The 25,389-nt window shown below is 46.8% G+C and overlaps 2 protein-coding genes across 9 annotated transcripts in view; one reads left to right on the top strand and one right to left on the bottom strand.

The window, feature by feature from the left end:
* The window catches only part of ZWILCH (zwilch kinetochore protein), a 42,409-nt gene extending 41,776 nt beyond the window's left edge, over positions 1 to 633 (top strand). For all 4 annotated transcript variants that reach the window (XM_005685137.3, XM_018053611.1, XM_018053609.1 and 1 more), the window contains one exon: positions 93 to 633. The gene's annotated coding sequence lies outside the window, so the exon portion shown is untranslated. The remainder of the gene's footprint in view (positions 1 to 92) is intronic.
* Positions 35 to 16,626, bottom strand: LCTL (lactase like). Of its 5 annotated transcripts, none has more exons than XM_018053612.1 (14): positions 16,462 to 16,626; positions 15,752 to 15,960; positions 14,962 to 15,125; positions 14,301 to 14,388; positions 13,703 to 13,812; positions 11,951 to 12,079; positions 11,753 to 11,848; positions 10,341 to 10,395; positions 10,092 to 10,253; positions 4,272 to 4,546; positions 3,343 to 3,469; positions 2,971 to 3,170; positions 2,178 to 2,241; positions 35 to 374 (listed from the first exon to the last, which is right to left on the bottom strand). In XM_018053612.1, exons 2-14 carry the CDS (start codon positions 15,903 to 15,905, stop codon positions 259 to 261), a joined length of 1,740 nt encoding a protein of 579 aa, XP_017909101.1. In that variant the 5' UTR covers positions 15,906 to 15,960; positions 16,462 to 16,626; the 3' UTR covers positions 35 to 258. The 5 variants fall into 5 exon arrangements, with proteins under 5 accessions (XP_017909101.1, XP_005685189.1, XP_017909102.1 ...); XM_005685132.2 differs by having other exon boundaries at positions 15,752 to 15,891; XM_018053614.1 differs by lacking the exon at positions 35 to 374 and adding an exon at positions 431 to 497.

Raw genomic sequence — 25,389 nt, 5'->3', positions numbered from 1 at the left:
ACAGCAAAATACTAACATTGACTTTGAGAAGGGTGAGATTACAGGTGATTTTTATTTCATTTACACTTAATTTTCTGATTCTTAAATCCTAGCTCTAACTGCCCTCCCCCCCGCAAAAAATGGACAGAGGTAATGGGAAGGTAATTATCACAAAACCTGAAAACAGAGATGTGCCTGAGCCTTTGAAGGAGAAAGAAGCTGAGGAAGATCCTGATGGTTCTCTCTGAAAGATGCAGCTGCAAAACAGGTGACCGCGTCTCAGCTCAGACTCCGCAGGAGAAGCATCAGGAGAACTGCAGCGATTAGTATACAGAGGGTGCAGACTGTCGGTACCACGATCTCCGTCACAGTCTGCATGTAACTTAGCAAAGGCTCTGCAGCGGGGGGGAGAGACCAACACGGCAGATTAGAAGGCGAGTGCAGCTTCATCCTGAAGAGCTTCCGCTGTCCGGAGAAACTTGGAACATGGCATCATCACACTTGCTAATTCTCATTTGCTATAAAAAAGAGAACCTAGTATATTAAATGTTATAAAAACTGTGTAAGGGCTTCGTGAGATACTTTAGAAAATACGGATAAAGCATGCTGACTTTTGGTTCTTCAGTACTATAATAAAGTCTATATGTATGTTAATGCTTGTGCTTACTCAGAATATTAGCAGCCATATTCCTCAGCTTCTGTAATTCTCATTGGGATGACTTAGATGATATTGGGTACGTTCAGGGTGGTATAGCCGTGGGCTCATTGGAGGGACTTAGGAGAAAAAAAAATTCCTTGAGAAATATTTGCAGCCTTTCAAAGGTGTGATGTGAGTTTGCGTGAACTCCGGGAGTTGGTGATGGACAGGGAGGCCTGGCGTGCTGCAATTCATGGGGTCACAAAGGGTCGGACACGACTGAGCGACTGAACTGAACTGAAAGGTGTGATTGTATATCTTAAGAGGTATAGGAATTTCTATATTGAAAATTTTTATGGTAATTCTTACCATAGCTAAATAATTTTAAGAGTTAAATGATAAACATTATTTCATGTGCATTAATATTGTAGTAGACATTTATGAAATGCCTGCTTTTAGGTTTTGTGCCAGGTACCCTTGGTTACTGAGATAAATAAGGCACAGACCCTATTCTCATGGAGCTTGTGGGCTCAGTAGTAAATTCTACGTCATGTTTCTTTATTATTTTAATTTAATGAAATATACATCTTTAATGTTGCTTGATTATTTAGATGAGGGGGGAGGGGACAGTGGTATATTGGCCTGTAAAAATAGCTGAGTTGGTAGGATTTGAGCTAGCTTTTTCCACCTCTGATACCACATTAAAGATGAATTTGTTAAATGTGCATAGCAGTAAAAAAAAAATTTGTTAAAACAGGAAGTGTATTTCTCTCGTTGCCCGTATATTTGGTGGTTTAGTTGCTAAGTCATCTCTGACTCTTGTGACCCCATGGATTGTAGCCTGCCAGGCTCCTCTGTCCATGGGATTCCCAGGCCATAGTACTGGAGTGGGTTGCCATTTCCTTCTCCGGGGGATCTTCCCGATCCAAGAATCAAACCCAGGTCTCCTTCATTGCAGGCAGGCAGACTGAGCTACAAAGGAAGCCCCTGATACATAAAGACAGACTACAGAGAAACAGTTGACATGCGTTAGCATTTCTTGATGCATGTTTACTATCCTGCTTATGCTACATCTCTGACCCTTTTAGATCCTGTTGCATTAGAAATGCCTTCTGTGAGAGCAAGGACCTTGTTTTGTTTATTGCTATGTCCCTAGGGCTTAAAACACCCTTGAGCCAATAGTGACTTTAATAATTACTTGCTGAGTGAGTGAATATAATGTCTAGAGTGTTTGTGGATTTTTCTTCATTCCATTTGGTAGAATGGTTGAATTTCTGCCTTCTTCCAACAGCCCACTATAACAATAGTAGATTTATAAATTTACACTATCATTCAGAATCAAACTAGAGTAGATAAAATATTTCTTTTTCATGAAAAAATATTTTAGAAAATATTTTAAATGCTGATAGAAATTTGACATTGCTACAAAGTAAAGGAAAAAAGTCCATTTCTCATCATGTGGTTTTGGAAGATTGACTTAAGGTGTGTCCACATTTTGAGTTTTGGTAATACCACTACATATGTTAATTACATGGTTTAATTATCAAAGAATTAAACTCACCTGCAGCAAGCATCTGGTTGTTGATAGAGCAAATTTCCAAGGCTTTGAAGTACCAACTTTCCACCTAATAAAAACCCACTTGGTAAGTAAAGTTGTCTTTAGACTATGTTTGCACTGTTTGAAATCATTTTGGGAAGAGTGTGGGGTAAGAATTTTTCCAAGAATCTGCTTATAGTTTAAATCAGTTAATATTTATTGAACGCCTGTGCATCATTGTGAGGGAGCTAAAGAGCAGTTTTTATTCTTATAATCTAGCTATCTTTTTCTGATAATGCATTACTGTCTTTTCTACTAATGCAAAAATAGTGAATACCTGATAACCATCAGTCACTGCTTCTATTTATAGTCCAACTAGGCTCACCCTAAAAGAATGTTGATGAACAAGTGAGATTTTTTCAAAAGAAGACACTCTAAATTACAATTTACATTCCCTGCCATTGGGTGCAACAGCATAGAGAATAGAGAGCTGATAGAAAAATGTGTAGGTTTTAGAAAATGGGAGGTTTTACAGAATATTTTTTACTATTTTAATCTCATTTTGGAAACAGTGCACTTGTATTGCTGTGCCATTTGGTGGGAAAAGAAAGGAAAAATTTTAATAACCCTAGTCTGCTCTTAATGCTCTGTGTGCTAGGATTGCATTGTCCTTACCCCCATTCCAAGCAAATAAGCAAGGAGGGGGAAAAACACTGGGCTCTGTTCCCAGATACCCCTGTGAGGTGCTTGCTAAACTCTGTACTCCAGTTACCTAGTTCTAAAATCCAGAAAGAATAACATCGAGAATTATTCCTACCTCTCTCGTATTGGGAAACCCATTGGCAGTGATAATCCTCTTGTAATATTCAACTGAAGCCTTTGGATAGCGCGGCCTATTTTTCTTGTTGAAATCAATATAGTAGAATCCATATCTGTCTGAGTATCCTCTCTCCCATTCAAACTTATCCAACAGAGACCAGGAAGTATACCCTTTTACATTAGCACCATCTTTGATAGCTGCAAAGACATTTTATTCCATTTTGAATATGTTTTATTTTCTTTGAAAAACAGTACTGTGAAGATACCTTAAATATTTTCATTTATGAGATTTAGAAACAGTTTTAATCAATTGTTACCAAATTTTGCCCAAATTGAATAAAAAGATATGTGAAGACAGTTTGTATCTTACCTTTTAGCATTTCGTTTGTGTATCCTCTAAGATATCGAATTCTCCACTCATCACACAATTGGGTACAGTGTAATTTTTGAGACGCTCCATTTTCTGTCACATATATGAGTGGATTGCCGTATTGAGTCTGAAAGGAATCATGGCAACACATATTGAAGCCTGCCATGTTCTAATTGGGCATTCTAATTGGCATTTAGCCGCTGCCAGTTAGCATGTTTATTTAGAGATGAATGTAGGCAGAAGGCAAGTTCATATAGGAAAAAATTATATATATATGCATGTATATTTATTTTTGACTGCACCATGAAGCAAGCAAATGGGATCTTAGTTCCCTGACCAGGAATTGAACCTGTGCCCCCTGCATCCCTGGACTGGAAGCATGGAGCCTTAGCCACTGAACCACCAGGGAAGTCTCAGAAGAATTCATTTCTTGACAAGCCATCATTTTGGAGAAAATATACTTCAGGTCTTGTTTTTGTCCATACATCCCATTATAGGTGAGAAGAGCAGAAAAATAAGTATGAGAGTTTTGAAAATTTATAAATGTATAATATCTGTATCACATATAATCATATATTGTTATATATATGTGCATATTACATGAATTTATATAAGATATAACAACCATGTATATGGTCTCTCTATATGATTATTAGTAAACATCCATCTTTTTTTTGGCCATGCTGTGTGCCATGTGGGATCTTAGTTCTCTGACCAAGGATTGAACCTGTGCCCCCTGCAATGGAAGCTGAGAATCTTAACCATTGGATCACCAAGGAAGTCCACATTAGTCTTTCTTTAAGGCCTGTATCTAGCAGCTTCGGAAGTGTAACTGGGTTTTTTAATTAACTTTAAAATGTAGGCACCTGAGCTTATGCTGTAAAAACATGAATTCAGGTAAAAAATGTCCTTCAGCTTAATGTAGTCACCTGAGCAAAGTTGAGAAGCCTCCGAAATCCCCATGGCACAGAATATAGCCATTTAGATCCCAGGTCAGGCCAGTTCGGGTCAACCAGTTCTACTAAGTCACGATCATTCTGGTAGCTGGGCCCCTGGCCAGAAGGATAGTTCCTTTCCGTGATGTACCGAGTCGTAAAATGGCCTAAGCCCAAGAAGTCAGATGTGCCTTTAATGTAGCTCTTCTCCTGGAGTGAGAACACTGGCAACCTCGACATTTCCAGGCCTTGCTCTGCACTCTTTCTTCCTAATGAGAGAAAAAAGTAGAACTTAACCAAGTTTTATTTTCTCACAGTCATTCTGTTGTCAGGCACCACGATGATCCTGGTGTGTGGACATGAAAGCCAATATCCAGATCCTGGGCTTTGGAATGCATCAGCATGGAAATTACCATCTTAGCCTTTCAAGCTGGAATTTCTTCATTGGAATGCTAGCCAAAATTTTTTCAGTTCATATTGCTTAAAAGAAATATTTTCACAGATTACTCAGTAATTGGTGTATGGGAAATTGTGCAGCTATCTGGAAAAAAAGTAGAACTAGGTTATTCCTTACATCAAAAGTTGGTAATTTTGTCTGCCTCTTGGAAGGGAACTGGAGGCCAGTGGTACTCTGGCAAGTGGGGGAGAGACGGTCACGTTCAGGACTGGTGGTGTTAGCTGGTACCACCTCTGTGTTGGGCAGTGTCCTCACTCAAAATTGTAAAAGTGTATGTCCTTTCACTGACCGATTCAAATCTACTTATCCTACACTACTCATGTAAAAGGATGTACGTACAAGGATCTTCATTAGCAAAAGATTGGAAGCAACCTGAAGGTCTGTCAGGAGAGACTGACTAGTAGGTGATGGGATGTGTTACATCAGTGCCACACTGCAGCCATTAGAATGAATGAGGCGGTGTTTCATATACCAGCATAGATGAGTGCCAAGATGGACGCTTGAGTGAAACAAAGATGCAGAGCGTTATGAGTGTATACGTATGTGCACATGCCAAGCAGCAGTGCTTTTTGCTTAGCATGATCCATCTCTGAAAGTGTACTTCCTTCTGGGGAGGATAGGAACAGTGAGGTAGGGGAGGGAAGGAAGCTTAACCCAAATTTTATTTTAATTTTCTACACTAACATTGATGTTCACACCATCCTAAGTGTAGGTTCACCATTATGTTCAAAAAATGTTTTAGAGACAAGTTCCATAGTTTGAGGCTTAAAAGAAAGACATAAATTAAGGTCAGAAATTTGCTGCCTCCAAAACATATAAATTGAGTGCTCAGGTTAAGACTCTATTCGTAGAAAGCTTAGTAAATGGCCGTCATCCTCCCTGTTACGACCCTCACCATCATCTATGTTTTTACATCATTCTGTTTTGTTCTGTTTTTTGGGAACTACAACTAGATGTTTAAAAGATATACTTTGAAACATGTCCTTGTATAAACTACTCAAAAAAAAGTTTAAGTCAATGTATAAAGGAAAGTAACATTTTTATATGAGTTGGTAACTAAAAATGCAGTCATAAAAATGTTTCCAAAGAGGTTACTGGTTTAGATTAAATGAGTGAAAAGATTGTATTATTAAATGCATTTAAATATTAAACATTATTTTCAGTTATATTTAGGAACTTGAGAAAAACCATAGGAATTGTCACTGCCGTGTCTACTACAATAACCACTCACCACATGTGGCTGTTGAAATACGGCTAATGTTGACTGCATCTTCAACTCAGTCACACTGAAGGATGGAACTTTTCATTTTATTTGATTGGAATTTAAATCGAAAGACCTGGCTACAGGCTCTCATATGGAACAGCACAGGTGTAGGACATGCAGAACATTTCCATGATCACTGAAGGTCCTGTTGCACAGTGCTGGTCTAGAGTTACCTTTCTTCATGTATTTATTGTGAGTGAATGCTTCAGAGATGCCTGGAAGTAATTTGCGAGTGAGATTTCAGGCAGAGTGCTTTCACTACTAAAGAAAATATTAACTGTTTTGTCAACTATAGTCAATAATGCTGGAGGAAGAAAGAGAAAACCACTTAGAAGATCCTTCTTTCCACATTGTATGAAGGAAAAATTGAGCCCTGTTCCTACTTGAATGATCAGAGCTGGAGTTGGTGGGGTCTAGGTTTATTGACCTTAAGCCCAAGAACTTCTCTAGGATAAATAACCAGTTTGGTTCTTTAGCACAGTCCTGTGGCGCCTGCAGTGGCTTCTGAGGGTCCCGAGAGAGCAAACGCAGCATGTGAATGATGGGGTGTGTCTGTAGGAATGCTCCACGTGGGCACTGCCCCATATGCGGGCTTTTTCCTTACACATCTTCAGGAGTGATTTCTCAAGATTTTGAGTGTATATGCACAGATGTGTCACAGAACTGGTTATTGTCAAAAGATTTTTAGAGATTATTTTCTCTAATCCCTTCACTTTTTTTAACTGTAAAGTTTTTTTTTTTTAATGTGTAACATAGGCACAATTATTTTAAGTCAATACATTTTAAAGGAATTCCACATGTTCTGGTTCTTTCCACTGGCAATCACCTTAGTTCTTCCAGTCATAATTTCCAAGATAATACAGCCCTTTCAGAAAGACTTGCTCAATCCACAGCTGTCATGTCGGTCAGCCCACAGTTCTTTTAGTGGGGCCTCTTTGATCTCCATTGGAATAGATACACACTTCACAATTCCCCACCTATAATCTTTGAGATCCAGTTTCCTCAAACAATTTATTTTAGGACCCTTGAAGTTAAAGATAGCAAGTACATTGCTATATATTCCTTAATCTTTTCTAATATTGAAAAGTCTTGTTATGTCCAATTTTTACTCATCAGCCTAGCAAAAAATGTTACCGCTCTCACTCACCACTTCAATCGAATAACAACAATGGAAGCAAAACTTGCATTCTCAATGTGGCCACAGTAACAATTTATGGACACTAATCCCTTCATTTTTAGATGATAAAGACTGAGACAGGAAGAGGTGAAGCACCTTGCCCAGAATCACTCACTGGTTAGTGACCAAGTTGGAATTAGAACTTGCTGCCAACTCTTCTAGGGAAGTCTGATAAATGGTCTGATAAATTTCCCCTTTAGAAGGGGAAATTTTTGATACGTTGATGCAAACATTCTTAGTCAAACATTAAAATAATGTTGATGCGTGAGATTTTAATCTATTTCACTGTCATCGTTGCCTTTTTTTAGGGAGGCTGAAACCAAATCACAGTTACATGTTTTAGATTGGCTGGACGCTGCTGGTTGCCTACCCAGTAGTCCCATGCTGGTCTGCTTCCGTGTTCTCCTCACCCTCTTTCCGAGGGCTACATCCTTTCTGTAAGTCTTAGTCCCCCATCCCCCCACCCGCAGCCTCTGAGGCTCTAGTCCTGGTGGTTGAGGGTGCCTTGGGGCTAATGACAATTCTGTCCCCTGAGGCACAAAGGGGTCAAAGAACTGTACAAAACAGATCTTCACAACCCAGATAATCATGGTGTGATCACTCACCTAGACCCAGACATCCTGGAATGTGAAGTCAAGTGGGCCTTAGGAAGCATCACTATGAACAACGCTAGTGGAGGTGATGGAATGCTGGTTGAGCTATTTCAAATCCCAAAAGATGATGCTGTGAAAGTGCTGCACTCAATATGCCAGTAAATTTGGAAAACTCAGCAGTGGCCACAGGACTGGAAAAGGTCAGTTTTCATTCCAATCCCAAAGAAAGGCAATGCCAAAGAATGCTCAAACTACCACACAATTGCACTCATCTCACACGCTAGTAGAGTAATGCTCAAAATTCTCCAAGCCAGGTTTCAGCAATACATGAACCGTGAACTTCCAGATGTTCAAGCTGGTTTTAGAAAAGGCAGAGGAACCAGAGATCAAATTGCAAACATTGGCTGGGTCATCAAAAAAGCAAGAGAGTTGCAGAAAAAAACATAACTGCTTTATTGACTATGCCAAAGCCTTTGACTGTGTGGATCACAATAAACTGTGGAAAATTCTGAAAGAGATGAGAATACCAGACCACCTGACCTGCCTCTTGAGAAACCTTTATGCAGGTCAGGAAGCAGCAGTTCGAACTGAACAAACTGTTTCCAAATTGGGAAAGGAGTACGTCAAGGCTGTATATTGTCATCCTGCTTATTTAACATATAAGCAGAGTGCATCATGAGAAACGCTGGGCTTGATGAAGCAACAAGATGGAATCAAGATTGCTGGGAGAAATATCAATAACCTCAGATATGCGGATGACACCACCCTTATGGCAGAAAGTGAAGAGGAACTAAAGAGCCTCTTGATGAAAGTGAGAGAGGAGAGTGATAAAGTTGGCTTAAAGCTCAACATTCAGAAAATGAAGATCATGGCATCTGGTCTCCTCACTTCATGGGAAATAGATGGGGAAACAGTGGAAACAGTGGCAGACTATTTTTTTGGGCTCCAAAATCACTGCAGATGGTGACTGCGGCCATGAAATTAAAAGATGCTTACTCCTTGGAAGAAAAGTTATGACCAACCTAGATAGCATATTAAAAGGTAGAGACGTTACTTTGCCAACAAAGGTCCATCTAGTCAAGGCTATGGTTTTTCCAATAGTCGTGTATGTATATGAGAGTTGAACTATTAAGAAAGCTGAGTACCGAAGAACTGATGCTTTTGAACTGTGGTCTTGGAGAAGACTCTTGAGAGTCCCTTGGATGCAAGGAGATCCAACCAGTCCATTCTAAAGGAAATCAGTCCTGAATATTCATTGGAAGGACTGATGCTGAAGCTGAAACTCCAATCATTTGTCATTAGTTCTGATGCAAAGAACTGACTCATTTGAAAAGACCCTGATGCTGGGAAAGATTGAAAGCAGGAGGAAAAGGGGACGACAGAGGATGGCATCACTGACTCGACGGACATGAGTCTGAATGGACTCCAGGAGTGGTGATGGACAGGAAGGCTTGGCGTGCTGCAGTCAATGGGGTTGCAAAGAGTCAGACACGACTGAGTGACTGAACTGAACTGAACTGAGGCTCAAAGGAAAGTCAGCTGGAAGTAGAAGCTGTTTCTTAGGAAGATTTTCCTTGTTCTTAAAAACAGATGATAGTGCTATTCCCTTTTTTTCTGCTTCAGAGTGTTGCTATACAAAGATGTGATGCCTGGAGCTCCTGTAGCCATCTTGTGGCCTTGGAAAGTAGATAATGAGTTAGCTAAAAGCACCAGAGTGGAAAGATGAATCTGGGTTCCCAAAGATATTCCTGAGGGCTGAGTTAACTACTTGTGGATCACCCTTTTCTGGATTTCAGTTAAGATGATAAATCCTCTACTTTTCAATCCATTTTATTTGCAGTTTTCTATGAAGTGGCAGTTAAAAACACTGGAATTATAGAATTGTCTTTATTCTCTCCTCTGACCCTGTGGACACCAGAACTTGGAAAGTACTCCTCAAGGGACAAAAAGAACCAGCAATAGGACTGAGCCCACCCAAGGCCGTGTCTTTGACGCCTCATCCCTACTTCACTGCATCTGGGTGGAGTGGAGTAGGGAGGAGGAGACAGGACAACGGAGCACAGAAGAGAGCCGCTTCGAGAATTGCTAGCTGCTTTTCCCCTGGATTCTGATATTCTCATTTTCCAGGTCAGAAACTTGTTTGGATGTCCCTCACCTTTCCAGTTCAAATAACCAGTTCTCAATCTTTTGGTGGCTGTGTTATCCCTTGAGTGCTTCACCCAAATCAGTCCCATGTGTTCTCTCCCCCTGACTTTCCATCCTTTCACTCGAGCTCCATACTGTTGCTGTGCTATCTGGAGTCTGAAAAGGTGACATGGCTCACCGATATGGTCCTTCATGACTTGGGGGTAGTCTCCGGCGTAAATGGGGTTGGCAAACCAGCCCAGGCAGAACTGTAGGTATCTCTCAGCAGCCTCTATGTCCTTGGGGTTACTGAGGTCCACAGGTTCCCCCCAGTCGCAGTTTAATGAAATCCCCACCAGACCTTAAAAGAAAGAGAAGGGGGTGGCAGGCAGAATGACGCTGCTCCCCGGGTCACTCTGTTCTCGGTGCTCTTGGTGGCAGGACTCACCTTGCTGCTGGCTGCGCCACGTGTCGTTGTAGGCGTGCCAGACCTGGGCGTGGGCCTGAAAGAGAAAGGAGCCCATCGGAGGTGCCCACCTTATCCATTTCTCTCCTCCCTTTCAACCCAAGGTGGGCCTTCTCTCCTTTCTAACTCTGCAGATCATTTTAAGTTTTATCCTTTTCGTGAGCCCAGCAGTGATTAGCCCGACCCATAGTCTCCCTTCCTCTGCCTTGCATTTCCTCTGTACTATGGAGGAAACTTGGTCTAAATCTGGCATGAACACATAAGCCACCACTTCGTGCTATTCATTGTTCCTAAGATTTTTGCTAACGTGTCTGTTTTGTTCCTGGTTGTTCCTGCGCTGTCACTAGGCATTGCTTTCAGCATACGTGCTCAGGAAATTAGCAAAACACCAAGCATCTGAAACAGTCTTGAGAAATAGAATGCAAAATGTGCCAAGCTGCCCTCTCTCCACATTCTCCCCCAGGGACCCGCTGATGTCTTCAGAGCTCTGCCCTTTAAATATTCACAGTTAAAGAAAGCCTAAGCTAAATAGGGAAAGAATGAGAAAGTTCTCTTGCTGACATGAATTTGAGGGTCCGGTATGTCCCCAGTGGTCCCTTGCCTGCCCACTTGATCAGAGTGTCCACCTTCTGTTGAGAGACCATCGGGGGCCACCCCCTCATGCCTTGCATCCGACACCTGGACCCTCATATATGTCCTGGAATGGGGCCCATTGCCTTCCCCGCTTCTCAGGCCTTTCTGGCGGTTTCACCATCAGCATCTCCCCTGTGTCCTGCTCAGCTTCTGCCCTAACTGAGCCTGGCTCCCCTGCAGACCACTGCAGTCCCTGCAGCCCTTGCCAGCAGATGCCATTGTTCTCCCCTCACACCCCATATACCTTAGGAGAGTGTCTGCCTTGCTCTTTGTTGTTGCTTCCAAATGATTTCTCCTTCCTCCTCCAAAAACTCCAGATCCTTTGAAGTCCGCGCTATCAGACAAGCACTCGTATCCCCTTCCTACTGCCGTCCTTCTCCAACCTCCTCCTACTTCTGCTCATGCACGGAAGATTTTCTCCCCTAGCTCACTGTCATCCCCCTTTCCTCCTGTCACCGTGCCCCACAAGGCAGTCTAGACCTATAGGTGACAAGTTTTCACACTCATGTGCTCCAGCCCCTTGACCAGATTGCCAGCTCTAGGGAGCCGTCCTGGCATCTGGGCCACAGTGTCCAGCAGAGCACTGGATGGGACCCTCCCTCACGGATGCTCATAGATGGAAGGGAATGGTGCACAGGTGCGAAGGCGCGAGGCGGCAGAGGACTGGGCTCAGACTCGGGCCCCTGGGGCAGGCTTGCTCTCACTGGAGCTCGCCGCTCCACTTTGACCCTGGCCTTCACTCCCAGAAGGACCCACCTCACCTTAATGACATGATGTGCCGCCTTGTACAGGCCCGTGCCCTGGAGCTTCAGGCCAGGTGCGTGGTGGCCCGTCTCGTAGCCCTCTTCTGCCATTGTCTGCAGGGATGGCAAGTGAGAACCACAGGACGTGTTAGAAGTGACAGGGTGCACTCTTGGCTGGAAAGTGGGTTTTCCCACCTGGAGCAGGGGTCTGCTTACCCGAGGATCACTGAAAGTAACCCAGTGTTTCACACGGTCCCCAAAAGCCTCAAAGCACAGGTTGGCATAATCACTGAAGTAGTTGGCCATGCTCACGTTCTGCCACCCGCCGTACTTGGCCTGGAGCAGCTGCAAACAGAGGGGTGGAGAGAGAAGCAATTCCCCAGGGGTCTGTCTCCAGAAAAGACTTTTGGGGTCAATGGGCCAAGTTTGTGGAAGAAACTTGGCTGATTGGAGCTACAGAGGATGTTTAGAGGAAAGGGGAGCAAAGATGCAGGGTCTCAGGCATTAAAACTTGAGGATTTAAGAGGGTGGAATGGGTCAGGTGGGAGGGATGTCCAAGAGGGAGGGAACATATGTGTATATATATAGCTGATTCACTTCATTTACAGCAGAAACGTACACAATATCACAACTTTGTAAAACGCCTACACCCCAATAAAGGGAGAGAGAAAAGACGGGAAGATAGTTGGAGTGTTTAACTGTAGAGAAATATGGAGACATATTATACCTTATACAAACAAGAGGAAGGAAGCAGAGAAAGTTTGAGATTCTCACGCTTAAAAAGAACTGTATAGAATGAGTATTTAAGAAAGACTGCCAGAGGAAAGAGATCTGATCACGAGAAAAGAATCTTGATTATAAGAAGAAATAAGACACAATGCTGGGAGGGGAGTGGGAACTCTGGTTAGAATTTTGAGGGCCATGCAGGTCTCAGAAGCCTCCCAGAAGCCTCTGTCACGAGAGCGGTTCTGCTTCCTTCCGGGGAGGGCCCTCTCCCACCCAAGGGCATCTGCACATCATGCAAGATTTCTCCAAGATTCGTCGCTCCGTCAGGATTGCCTGCCGAACTCGTCTTGGAGGGTTGGAGGGAATGCTAAAGGGGCAGTGACTGTGGTTAACCAGGGAAGAAGTTGGAAGGTGGTTTCCAGTTCACCTCCCCAAAGCCTGCCCTACAATCCCAGCCCCAGCCCAGAGGCCTTCCTCCCACCTCAAGCCCAACCCTCCCAAGCGTCCATGGAACTCCATCTTCTCCCTCTCACCTCCCTGAAGCCAGTGTCTTGCCCTCTGACCTCCCGCCACCGTGTGCTGCAGGGAGGTACAGAAACGGCTCCTGTGCCAGCAGGGCTCTGAGGAGCCTTGTTGAACAAACGAGAAACCTTCTTGAACAGTGATGTCCAACAGTGAGGTTCTTACAGAGATCACTTGGGAGGGTGGGGGTGCTCATCTTTTGTAAAATTTTTTATTAATTTATATATATTTTTGGCATGTGGGATCTTAATTCCCCAACCAGGGACCATACCTGTGCCTCCAGCATTGGGAGCACCGAGTCTTAACCACTGGACCTCCAGTAAAGCCCCAAGGGTGCTCATATACGAGCACAAACAGTGCTAATTCTAACAAACTAGGGAAAGAAAGGCTAAACAAACATGTTAATTCCATGAACTCTTACTCAAAAGAGACTTCTTTGTGAGTCTGAGTTGTTGCTTCTAGGTTAAATGTTTCGGGAAACATCAATCTGCCCTTACCACTTATTACAAACATCAGGTAAATCAGTGTGACCTCCCTGCCATGGGTAAGTAGAGAGATTTCTTCTCCACTTCCTGCCATCTTCCTATCCTGAGCCAGAGCTTTGCCCAGAGCTTTGACTCCAGGCTTTGCCCCCACCTTGGCCAACCCAAGTGCCCAGAGCAGGCTCCCTCCTGCTGAGCTGAGCTTTCCCCTTGGGCCTCTGAACCTGCACAGCCTCACCTGTGGGAGATCCCAGTGGTGCAAGGTCACGATGGGGGTTATGTTGCTCTTCAGAAGGGCATCGATGAAGTCACTGTAGAACTGGATTCCCTTTCTGTTCACCCCGTCAGCTGAGGGGGAAATAAAGGGGTGTGATGAGAAAGGATGCTGGCTTTCTGCAGAGCACTGTGCCGGGACCCTGGAGCTTTCTGCAGGCCTGAAGGCACACTCAGTCCACCAGCACTTGGGTCTCAGATGGTGGAAGAGCTACTCCTGGGAGTCAAGCCAGGGGTCCCCAACCTTGAGGATCTAATGCCTAATGATCTGAGATGGAGCTGATGTAATAAAAATAGAAAGCACACAGTAAATGTAATGTGCTTGCATCATCCCAAAACCATCCCCCAAAACCATCTGTGGAAAATTTTTCTTCTACAAAACCAGTCCCTGGTGACAAAAAGGTTGGGGACTTCTGAGCCCAGCTACCTTTGGAACCCGTGATGCTGCTGGGGAAACTGTGTTTGTGGGCTGCTCTCCCCACCCAGGACATGTGGTGTCCCCACCAAGCCAACATGACCGAAAGAGGCCGCTCTGGGGCAGGGATAGGGTGGCGTTAGCTCACCTCGGACGCCCGTGGGCAGGAGCCGGGGCCAGGAGAGGGAGAAGCGGTAGTGGCTAACATGCAGCTCCCTCAGCAGAGCGACGTCCTCCTGTGCAGATGGGGGTGGGTGCGGGCTGGGTCAGCCGGGCCCTCCCAGGGTGTCTCCTGGCCACGCTCCGCATCTACACAGCGGGGGTCATGCCACCTCCCCCTGCCTCCTCCCAGGGCTATGCCAGGAGTAGAGTAAAAGGCAGGATATGGGGGTGCTCTGAGAAATCCACCAGGGTTCTGGACCCCCAGTCCAGAGAGGAAGGTGGGTGCTGGGCAGAAGAGCTGGTCCCACTGTCTCCATGGGGCTGACTCCCATACAGGGGCCACGATGGCCTGTAGGCCCTAGGGCCAAGGCCTCGGCCCTTCAGCTGCCCATCCCTTGGACTAAGGCCCTGGCTCAGGTGGAGCCTGCTTTATTTTCCTTCTACATCCCACATACCTTCCCCATATCCTGGCACCCCCTCCCCAAGCCCCAGTCACCACCAGCCCTCCCTGCCCAGCTGCATCAGGGTTGAGGGCGTTCAGGGGGGCACCTGGTTGACATCGTCACGTGGGCTCCCCCAGCATGTCACCTCCCAGCTCTTGCTAGGCGATGCTCAGTCACACACGCGCACGCACACCCATCACTCACTTGGACCTTGTAGTAGCTGTTGCAGGCCACGTCTGCTGTCTCGTCCCCGAGCACGTTCCCCTTGCCGCTGTGCGTGAAGGTGTCCCAGATGCTGGGCCCTTTCCCATGCTGGTCCCAGGCGCCCTCAGTCTGGAAGGCGGAACTGCCCACACCCCAGGAAAAGCCTGCAGGGGGAGACCCCAAGCTGGGCCCTGAGCCCTCTCCCACTCCCCATCCAGGACTGGGATCCCGGGCTGTGCTTCCAGGACCACAGGACAAGCCCCTCCCTGGCAGCCTGCCCTATCTCCCTAGGGGTAGGCATGGGAGCTTGTGTAGCAGGGGGAGGGGAGAGACATAATGCATTAAAAGCATTATCTGCACTATTTTAGATCTGACTGGCATTTTCTATCTATATAGTAGCTTAAAAAACATATGTTAGGCCCTGTAAACACTATATAAAAAACAGATAACTAACGAGGAACTTCAGTATAGCGCAAGGAGCTCTACTCAGTGCTCTGTGGTGACCTGAACGGGAAGGAAATCCAAAAAAGAAGGGGTATATGTATACGTATAATGAACTCATTTTGCCATACAGCAGAAACTAACATCAGACTGAAAAGCAACTACACGCCAATAAAAATTTTTAAAAATCTGTTAGGAAGTTTTATTTCAGAACAACTACATGGAGTTATTTTCACCATGCTACCCGTAAGGAAGCTGAAACACCGAAACTCCTTGACAGGTCAGCCAGTGTGGGCAAGCAGACAGACAGATGGACAGACGGACAGAGCAACTGAGAGAGTGGACATACCAAGTGGGAAGTTTCCATAGTAGAAGGAGGCCTCTTCTGGGGATTCCTTCCTGGTGGCCCCCAGCCTGGACACCAGCAGTAGCACCCAGCAAAGAGTAACAACCCGCACTGGCTTCATGGCACCCAGCCCTCGCCCATACCTGAGAAAGCACATCTGCCAGGTGTCAGCCCGAGCAGCCAGGATTCGGGGCAGGGGGTGCAGATCCTGGCTTGAGGGCAAAGACAAGAGAGGAGGAGCTGGGACTAGGTGGGGCACTTTATCTAATGAAGCATTGGCTCTTTGGGGGGAGGTTCTCCGTGGTTTTGCTGGGACACACCAGCACAGGCTGAGACTGGACTCCAGATACAATCCTCAAGTTAGATACTCAGGAGAATAAAGACTGTGCTTGGGAAGCTCTGGGTCTGATGGGCAAGGCTTCAAACCAGCCCTTGTCCCTGCCTGATGGGGGAGACCCAACCTATACCCTGTGATGGCTTCAACCCAATGGGGAAACCACTCTGGCTTAGGGATGCTCTAGTCTGATGCGGGAGGCAGAACAACCCACAGAACCCCTGCAGCACCCCACGTACACAATGCAGCCTGTACAGAGAGACAGAGCCCTCCCCGAGCCGGGGGCCATGAGAAGTGCCGCCATCCCAGGATCTTCAGTGCTAAGAAGGCAATTCCCCTCCCCTGGACTCCCCTCTCTGACGCAGCCTAGTCAGCTTACCTGGATTGTCCTTGGTCCCAGACACCCCCAGAGTAGCAGCTGGTGTCCAGGGCACTCTCCAACTGACCCCCTTAGTGCCTGTGTGCCCCACTTCCTGATGGCAGAGCCCTCAGTGCAGCGAAGGCTCTGGTTTGGGGGTGTGACCAGTGGCCTAACCCCCCTACAAAGAGCTTCAATAGCCCCAATTCAGTGGGGAGGGCAGGAATGCTGAGCTGGCCAGCAGGGCCTGAGTCAGCACCCGGCAGCTTGGCCCTGGGCCCAGGGCATCCAGTCAGCCCCCTCCCAGGGTAAAGGGGAGGCCACCCAGTCCCCTGGTCCCTTCTGGACCTGATGCATCATGTCCAGCCCACATTAACCTGTGAAACTCCAGGTGGCTGGGTAGGGAGCATCGTGTGAGAGCATCTGTCTCTGTCTCCACCCGTCCCCAGCCAGCCAGAGTTCACTGTAGAAGGCAAGTTTGGTTTTCCATTTCTCCTTCCTCTCTTTGGATCCCTCATTCATTCCTTTACTCACTCACTCATTCAATCACAACTTCCTGAGAAATTCTCTGGCGGTCCCGTGGCTAGGGACTTTTACTGCCATGGGTTGACGGCAGTTCCCCTGGTCAGGGAACTAAGATCCTCTAAGCCTCTTGGGGTGGCCAAAAAATAAAAAATACAAAAAAAGAAGGAAAGAAAAGGTGAGACTTCCCTGGTGATCCATTGGCTAAGACTCTATGACCCCAATACAAGGGGCCCCACTTCAGTTCCTGGTCAGGGATCTGGATCCCACATATCACAACTAAGAGTTGCATGCCGCAGCCCAACACAGCCAAATTCAGTTCAGTTCAGTCGCTCAGTCCTGTCTGACTCTTTGCGACCCCTTGGACCTCAGCACATCAGGCCTCCCTGTCCATCACCAACTCCCGGAGTCCACCCAAACCCATGTCCATTGTGTTGGTGATGCCATCGAACCATCTCGTCCTCTGTCATCCCCTTCTCCTCCTGCTCTCAGCCTTTCTCAGCATTGGGGTCTTTTCTAATGAGTCAGCTCTTCACATCAGGTGGCCAAAGTATTGGACATCAGTCCCTCCAGTGAACACCCAGGACTGATCTCCTTTAGAATGGACTGGTTGGATCTCCTTGCAATCCAAGAAACTCTCAAGAGTCTTCTCCAACACCACAGTTCAAAAGCACCAATTCTTCGGCGCTCAGCTTTCTTTATAGTCCAACTCTCACATCCATACATGATTACTGGAAAAACTATAGCCTTGACTAGATGGACTTTTGTTGGCAAAGTAACGTCTCTGCTTTTTAATATGCTGTCTAGGTTGGTCATAACTTCCTTTCAAGGAACACAGCCAAATAAATAACTATTAAAAAAAAAAAAAACACCCACCCTCCCTGGGGTCTCAACACCTCCTGCTCCCAACCCAGGCTGCCAAGCCCCTGCCCCATGCTTCCGTCACTAGGCATTCCCCCCTTTTGCTCTCACTACCCACTCCCTCACCCCAACTCCCTGCATATCACTGAACGGCTAGCCTCCGTGCCTTCAGCTAATCCCCGCTGTGGCTCCATAACTGGGCAGTTCCTACGCCTTTGTGGTTGATTAATTTCTTTCTGCCAGAGTGAAATGGCACTTTGTCTGAGCCCCCCAGGAATTCAGGGTCTTGTGGGGAAGAGGGCAAGATGGAGAAGGAAAGCTGTACTAGTGATCAGGGCTCTGGTGGAAGGATGGACAGAACTGTAGAGGCTCAGGGAGGTGGGGCTAGGGAGGGACATTGGACAAGATACTTGAAGGCTGTGGAGGCACTTGCTGGATGGTGTGGAGCAGGGAGGGTGTGAGAACTGACAGAGGTAACAGCATGAGCAAAGGCTCTGAGCGGTGTTTGGGGACCCGGCAGCCTGCTGCCTTCTCTCCCCTCGCATCTGTCCTGCACTGACCAGGCAGAACTGTGTCCTCAGGTGAGCAGATCGTTGGCCCTCACCCCCACGGCCATCTCTTCTGCGGGTGGAGGGCCGTGAAGTTCTGAAATAGGGGGTACGCTGTTGGCACCGGTGCCACTGCCTGCCTCTCCAGGCCTGTGGGCCCTGGGGACCCTGCTCTCCAGGCTGAGGTTGGCAGGAAACATAGAACTTTAAGACCTGATGTCATCTCTGAAAAATGCTCCCCCTTCTCTGAGAGCCAGGGGCCTCGTGTTTGTGTTGGGGGAGGGGCTGGCCATCCTGGCACGGCTGGGCTTCTTGGGGTCTGTCTGCAGACCCAGTCTCCAGGTCTGATCTCCATTCTCCCCACAGGCTCCAAGCTGGAAGGACTTGGGCCTCAGGGCTGTCCCCTTTCTGCCCCCAACCCCATCCCATCTGGGGCTGCTCAGGCCCTGCCAGAGGCTTGAAGCAACCATGATAGAACCCCTTCCTCAGGCGGGTGTGGGGGGTAGAGGTGGGGTGGGAAGTATTCTGAAGGCCCTGGAGGCCAGGCCTGGCTGAAGGTGAGGTGTGTTGGGGGATGGGTGGGCCTCTGTACTTTCCTCCTCCTTCTTCCCTGCAAGGGGTTGCAGAGGTGGGGTGCCCTCTGCCAACAGCCTCCGTAGGGCCCAGGCTACAATCTAAGCTCCATGCCTTTCAGGAAGGGATGTGGTAAAAGCAAAATGTCTGGTCTTCCATGCTGGGGAGCACTGATGGGTCCCAGGCACAGGGTCAAAGTGGGTGTGGGGATGGGAGAGGCTCAGCTCAACCCGCTCTATACCTCAGGATCCTTCAGAGGGAATCAAAGGGCAGGTGTGGGAAGGACACCGGGGATTCAGGAAACCAGATTCCTGCCTCCATGCCACCAGGAAGTAGCTGTGGGATCAGGTAACGGTGACTGAGGCTCCCTACTTGGAACAGGAGCTACTATTTAAGGGTGCACCCTGATGATAACCAGGGCCCAGTCATTCTCTTTCCTGGCCCTAGGAGTCAATCCTTCTCTCTCTGGGGAGGAAAGGGGTCTCTAGGTCCCATCCACCCTCTATCTGGAGGCTGGCTACAAGCTGTCTGGAGTCTTCTCCAGCTCTGAAGTTCATTAAAGGGGTGACAGGCTGTTTTCGGGTTGTCTTGTCTCTGCAGGAACTGGGCTGAGATGGAGGGGGCAATTTGCAGGGATGAGAATGGGCTAGGTTGAGCCCATCAGGGGATTGATTGGTGTGTGTCTGTCTATATGTGTGTGTGTCTATTTGCAGGGACCGTTGGGGAAGGAAGTCTATCATGGGGTGCGGAGTTGATCTGGGAAGTACAGGGACGGGAGTGAGGTGCTTGGTTTATAAGGAGCACTCTGCACCCAAGTCAGACTTTCTCCTGAGCTTTCTTCTGAGGATGGAGCAGACAAGTCCTCTGTGACAAACCCCTGGAGGAAGAGTGGCCTGTGGAGCAGAAGAGAGTAGTGGTTAGGATCAGAGACACTACAGTAAGACATATCTTTGAATCTCAGCTCAGCATCTGCCAGCTGAGTGTTCCATACAGGTTACTGAATTTCTCAGAGCCATTTTTCATATACAAATGGGGATGACAATAGTACCTGCTTCATAGGGTCTTTAAGCATTAAATGAAATGATAGGTGTAGGTAAAACCCTCAAAAAATCATCTCCATGGGAGTTCCTGGCTCAGATGTGAAGAATCTGCCTGCAGTGCAAGAGACCTGGGTTCGATCCCTGGGTCGGGAAGATTCACCTGGAGAAGCGAATGGCAACCCACTCCAGTATTCTTGTCTGGAGAATCCCATGATTCTCACAGAGGGGCCTGGCAGGCTGCAGTCCATGCACGACGAAGAGTCAGACACAACTGAGCAACTAACACACACTAGTGTTTAGGATTCGGCTCTTTCATAGCTGTGGCCCAGGTTCAATCCCCTGTCCTGGAACTGAGATCGCACCAGCCGCGTGGTGTGGCACAAACTGAAATAAAATGAAACAAAATCTCCAAACCACATCTGTCATCGATGCCATCATATGAAGGCTGAAGTCCACCTTGACCACTCACAAGGGCCCTCTCGGTGAGGCACAGAGCCTCAGACAGGAGGTGCTCCCTGATGGTCTGACAAAGGCTTTCCATGATCTGAGAGCTTTGGAAGATGCCAAAATCCCTCAGCGCTGTGAGCTCTGCAGGAGTCAGGCCTCTCTGTCTGTTGAGACCAAAACTCTGCACCCTAGAACCCCAGTCACCACCTGAGGGCAAGTTGCCTAAGGGGTCAGGGGATTCTGAGGCTGCTGCTAACTCTGGCTAACAGAACCCAAGGTCTTTTATATTCTGAGTGTTGATGGTCACTTCTAAAGCCCACTTCATTTCTCTGAGCCCCTCCCTACCTTTTATTAATAAAAATGTGCAAACACACAGTAAAGTGGAAAGAATTATATTGCCTAGACCCTGTGCCCGCTGCTGAGATTATCCTTGCTTTATCACACGTCCACTTCTCTTTTCCTCTCTCCACCCAGCAATTCAACTTACCTTTTTGGATTCGTTTCAAAAGTAAGCTGAGAGCATCAGGTCACGTCATCCTTGAACCCTTCAGTAGGCATATCATTAACCATGTTATGGTTCTTTTCTTTTTGAGGTAAAATTTGCAGTGGAATGCACAAATCTTAAATGCGTTATTGTGTGAGTTTTGACAAATGCAGTCACGTGTAACCAAACCACTGTTAAGATACGGAACGTGAATTTGTTTCTTTCTAACTCTGAGTCACGCTGCATCTTTCTGAGGACTTTGGGGGAAATTCCCATGGGTCTCAGAAGCAGGAATCCATGTCATCTTCTTTCCCTCTTACTTCTGGCTGCTTGGAAATTCTGAGATACATTTGTGGCCTGACTCCAGCATGTACACAGGACATGAGTTATGCGTTTCTGTGTCATCTTGCTCTCCCTTCTCCCTGATTTCCTTGTCTGTTATTTTTAAATCCTGCTGAGGTATATACAACTCTACAAGCTGGTTCTCAAATCCTTTTTTTGGAACGAGACTGAAGGATTTCTGCATAAATAATCATAGTGGAATTTTCAAGATATTTCAACGGTCTGTGGTGGCCAAATATGTGAGATTGAGGCTGTTCCAGTAAATCTGGAATGAATTGACACTCTATCCACAGAGTATGAAACTGTGTGTAGAGTATGCATGTGTACACACACACACACACACACACACACACGAAAAATTCTTTTCTTGTCCAGACACTGGCATTGGCAGTGAAACCATCAATTCCAAACCAAAAAAGCCCCCTCACCAATGGCCTTGCCGCCCAGGAACCCTGCAGGGCAGAAGTTGGGGAGGGGATGGCCGTCTGAATAGCGGTCTTGGATGGCTGGAAGCTGGCACCTGTGAACAAGCAACCATGATGGTGATGCATCCGGAACCAGGCTGCCCAGCCAACCAGCGCTTTCCCACCGGAGCTCTTTGCTCTGGGCTCCTCTGCCGGTGATTTCCCAGGTCCTGCCTTGCATTTTTCTCCCTCATCTTCACATGTGGGGAGCCCCTGGCCCGCTGCTGAAGACCCCCAGACAAGCCTTCAGCTTCCACATCATGGAGGGTAGCGTGGGTGAGAATATGGGATGGAGAGAGGGGGGGATGTCTCAGTTGAAAGTGTGGGAGAAACCTCTTCAGTTTTTCTTTCCTCAGAACATTCTTTGGGTCTGTCTTCCAGACCATGCAAGATAGGGATGTCCCAGTGGTCCAGTGGTTAAGACTCCGTGCTTCCAACGCAGGGGGCACAGTTCCATCCCTGGTGGGGAAAACCAGCATGCCTTGCGGTGTGGCCAAAAAAGGAGATTAAAAAAAAAAAATCCACCCCCCACACCCCCGCTAAACTAAACAAAACAGGCAGACCTCATTTCATGTCTGTTTAGGAGACTGATTAGAGTCTGCCTCTTTACTAGCCTCTAATCTTGTCTGTTTTTATCTAGCATTGACTACTATTTAAGGAATGAAGTGTTTCTTGGGTGCTTTGTCTTCCCTCATCCTTGCACAGAAGGTGTGAGAATAAGCTCAAGGGTTTGACCAAGGGCAGGAAGCAGACCTGAGGCGGGGGCTGGGGTCCCGGTCTGACAGGCCTCGGGGCTACACAGAGCATATCGCCTGGGATGAGGTGCCCTCTTGGAAGAGGGGAGCCTGGGTCCTTCTCCACAGGCGGTCTCACTGAACCATGCTGGCGACTCCCTCCTAAGGAGGAAGTACCCACGGATACCAGAGATGGGAGCAGAAGCTTTCTGAGACAGCCAGGGATCCAAAATGTCAAAGATAGTGAAAGATTCTAGGCTTATATAAAAATACCTCCGTGCATGCTGAGTCACTTCAGTCACGGCCAACTCTTTTCGACCCCACGGACTGTAGCCCACCAGGCTCCTCTGTTCGTGGGATTCTCCAGACAAGAATATTGCAGTGGGTTGCACGCCTCCTCCAGGGGATGTTCCTGACCCAGGGATCCAAGCCCTGACTTTTGTCTCCTACAGTGACAGGCAGATTCTTTACCACCAGCGCCACTTGGGAACCCCCTGTCAACATACGTGTGTGTTAGTAGCTGAGTGGTGTCTGACTTTTTGTGACCCCAGGGACTGCTGCCCACCAGGCTTCTGCTGCTGCTGCTAAGTCGCTTCAGTCGTGTCCGACTCTGTGCGACCCCATAGACTGCAGCCCACCAGGCTCCCCCGTCCCTGGGTTTCTCCAGGCAAGAACACTGAGTGGGTTGCCATTCCCTTCTCCAGAGGATCTTCCCAGCCCAGAAATCAAACCTGGGTTTCCTGCATTGCAGGCAGATTCTTTACTATCTGAGCCCCCAGGGAAGTCCTATAAACACTTATGTGTTTATACATATAAACATATGTAATCTATATATTATATGAATATTTATTTATTTAAATATGTTTTTTAAGTTTACAAAATCATACAGAAAACACATGAATATATTCACATTTCAAAGAAATGGCAACCATCTCTGAAATATGTGGAGTGAAAAAGGGTAAAGTCCTTTTCTCTGCCCTTTTCTCCCACCATCCCTCTCCTAGGTGGCCGTTTCTGACAACTGGCCACTGTCCCTCCCTGCATTTCCTCCCTCTTTTCATGCAAATTGGGGATATACAAGTCGCTTTGTTTGATGTTCTACATTAGTGGAGCTAGACTGGTAAGCGGTTGGCAACTTTTTTTTTTTTTTAATTTTATAATGTATGTTGGAGAACTTTCTGGATCAGTGCACCCAGCCCTGCCTCACTCATTTTAATGCCTTCCCAGCATTCCATTGTATGGATGTTCCATGATTGATCTTCCCAGTCCCCTGTGGATGGACATTTTTTTCCTTTCCAGTGCTTTGCTCTCACAAAGAATGCTGCAGTGAATATTCCTGTTCATGTAATTTCATACCCGTGTGTGTATATCTATTCCTAAACATGGAATTGCTGAGTCAATTGTGCTTTCAATAGATGTTGCCAAGTTGTCTTTCTTTAGAGGTAACCTCATTCTTTTTAACCGAAGTATACTCAACACCAACATTTAACTAACATAACCGGTCAGAGATGAGATGAAACTGTGGCTCAGTATGAGGGGACCCAACCCTGCCTTCTGTTCATGGTTGGGGAAGGACTTGACTGCTATTGGGAGCTCAGTGGCAAGACGGGTGGGTGTATTTGCTCTAATTAATCCCTGAAGAAACCATCACTGATCCACAACTTTACAGCTTACAAAATACAATTCTGTGCATAATCTATCTCACTCCTATTAAACGAGGAAGGGCCACATTACTCATTTGCATCCCATTCTATAGATGAGAAAACTGAGGCTTGAAAGAGTCACATTCTGACTGGCATGACCAGGGTCTAAGACTCCAACTCTCAGGTGTTTTTCCACTGTGTCAACAGCCTTTCCTTTTTTCTCTGGGTCACTACCTCTGTCTCCCCAATCCTTACCACCCCCTATATACCAAATCCTCCCCAAAACATTGCTGCTCTCAGAATCACCCCTAACCCCAACGTCTAGGGCTTCAATAAATCCAGGAATATGCAGTGAGTTTAGAAGTGGTTCGGATTGGCCTGGAACACACCCATGAGGCTATCCCAGGGGGAGAATTTATAGCATCTTACTGCTCAGTTCAGTTCAGTTCAGTCACTCTGTTGAGTCTGACTATTTGCTACCTCATAGACTGTAGCACGCCAGGCTTCCCTGTCCATCACCAACTCCCAGAGCTTATTCAAACTCATGTCCATCGAATTGGTGATGCCATCCAACTGTCTTATCCTCTGCCATCCCCTTTGCCTCCTCCCAGCATCAGGGTCTTTCCCAATGAGTCAGTTCTTCGCATCAGGTGGCCAAAGTATTGGAGTTTCAGCTTCAGCATCAGTCCTTCCAATGAATATTCAGGACTGATTTCCTTTAGGATCAACTGGTTGGATCTCTTTGCAGTCCAAGGGACTCTCAAGAGTCTTCTCCAAGACCACAGTTCAAAAGCATCAATTCTTTGGTACTCAGCTTTCTTTATAGTACAACTCTCACATCCATACATGACTACTGGAAAAACCATAGCTTTGACCAGACAGACCTTTGTCGGCAAAGTAGTATCTCTGCTTTTTAATATCCTGTCTAGGTTGGTCGTCTTCCAAGGAGCCAGGGTCTTTTAATTCCACGGCTGCAGTCACCATGGCTGAAGCCCCAAAAATAAAGTCTCTCACTGTTTCTATTGTTTCCCATCTATTTGCCGTGAAGTGATAGGACCGGATGCCATGATCTTAGATTTCTGAATGTTGAGTTTTAAGCCAACTCTTACTGCTCAGACAGGCTCAAGGACAAATGTGAGGCCTGGATTCCTTTCTACCCACCCCCTCAGCCCCCAAGCCAGAAAATCAGTTACTTAAGTTTCGGTTCAGTTCAGTTCAGTCGCTCAGTCACGTCTGACTCTTTGCGACCCCATGGACTGCAGCACACCAGGCTTCCCTGTCCCAGAGCTTC

The sequence above is a fragment of the Capra hircus genome, chromosome 10 (assembly GCF_001704415.2).
Source record: "Capra hircus breed San Clemente chromosome 10, ASM170441v1, whole genome shotgun sequence".
Classification (NCBI taxonomy): Eukaryota; Metazoa; Chordata; class Mammalia; order Artiodactyla; family Bovidae; genus Capra; species Capra hircus.
This window is presented reverse-complemented; position numbering and strand designations above follow the sequence as displayed.

Bases quoted from the DNA above. Each gene is read 5' to 3' on its own strand.
- LCTL (XM_018053612.1), bottom strand. From the start codon at position 15,905: ATGTGCTTTCTCAGGTATGGGCGAGGGCTGGGTGCCATGAAGCCAGTG. The intron at 13,813-14,300 runs GTGAGCTAACGC...TTTCCCCCTCAG, and splicing joins CCTGCCCACGGGCGTCCGAG to CTGACGGGGTGAACAGAAAG. The intron at 375-2,177 runs GTGAGTTTAATT...CCCCCGCTGCAG, and splicing joins CAACCAGATGCTTGCTGCAG to AGCCTTTGCTAAGTTACATG.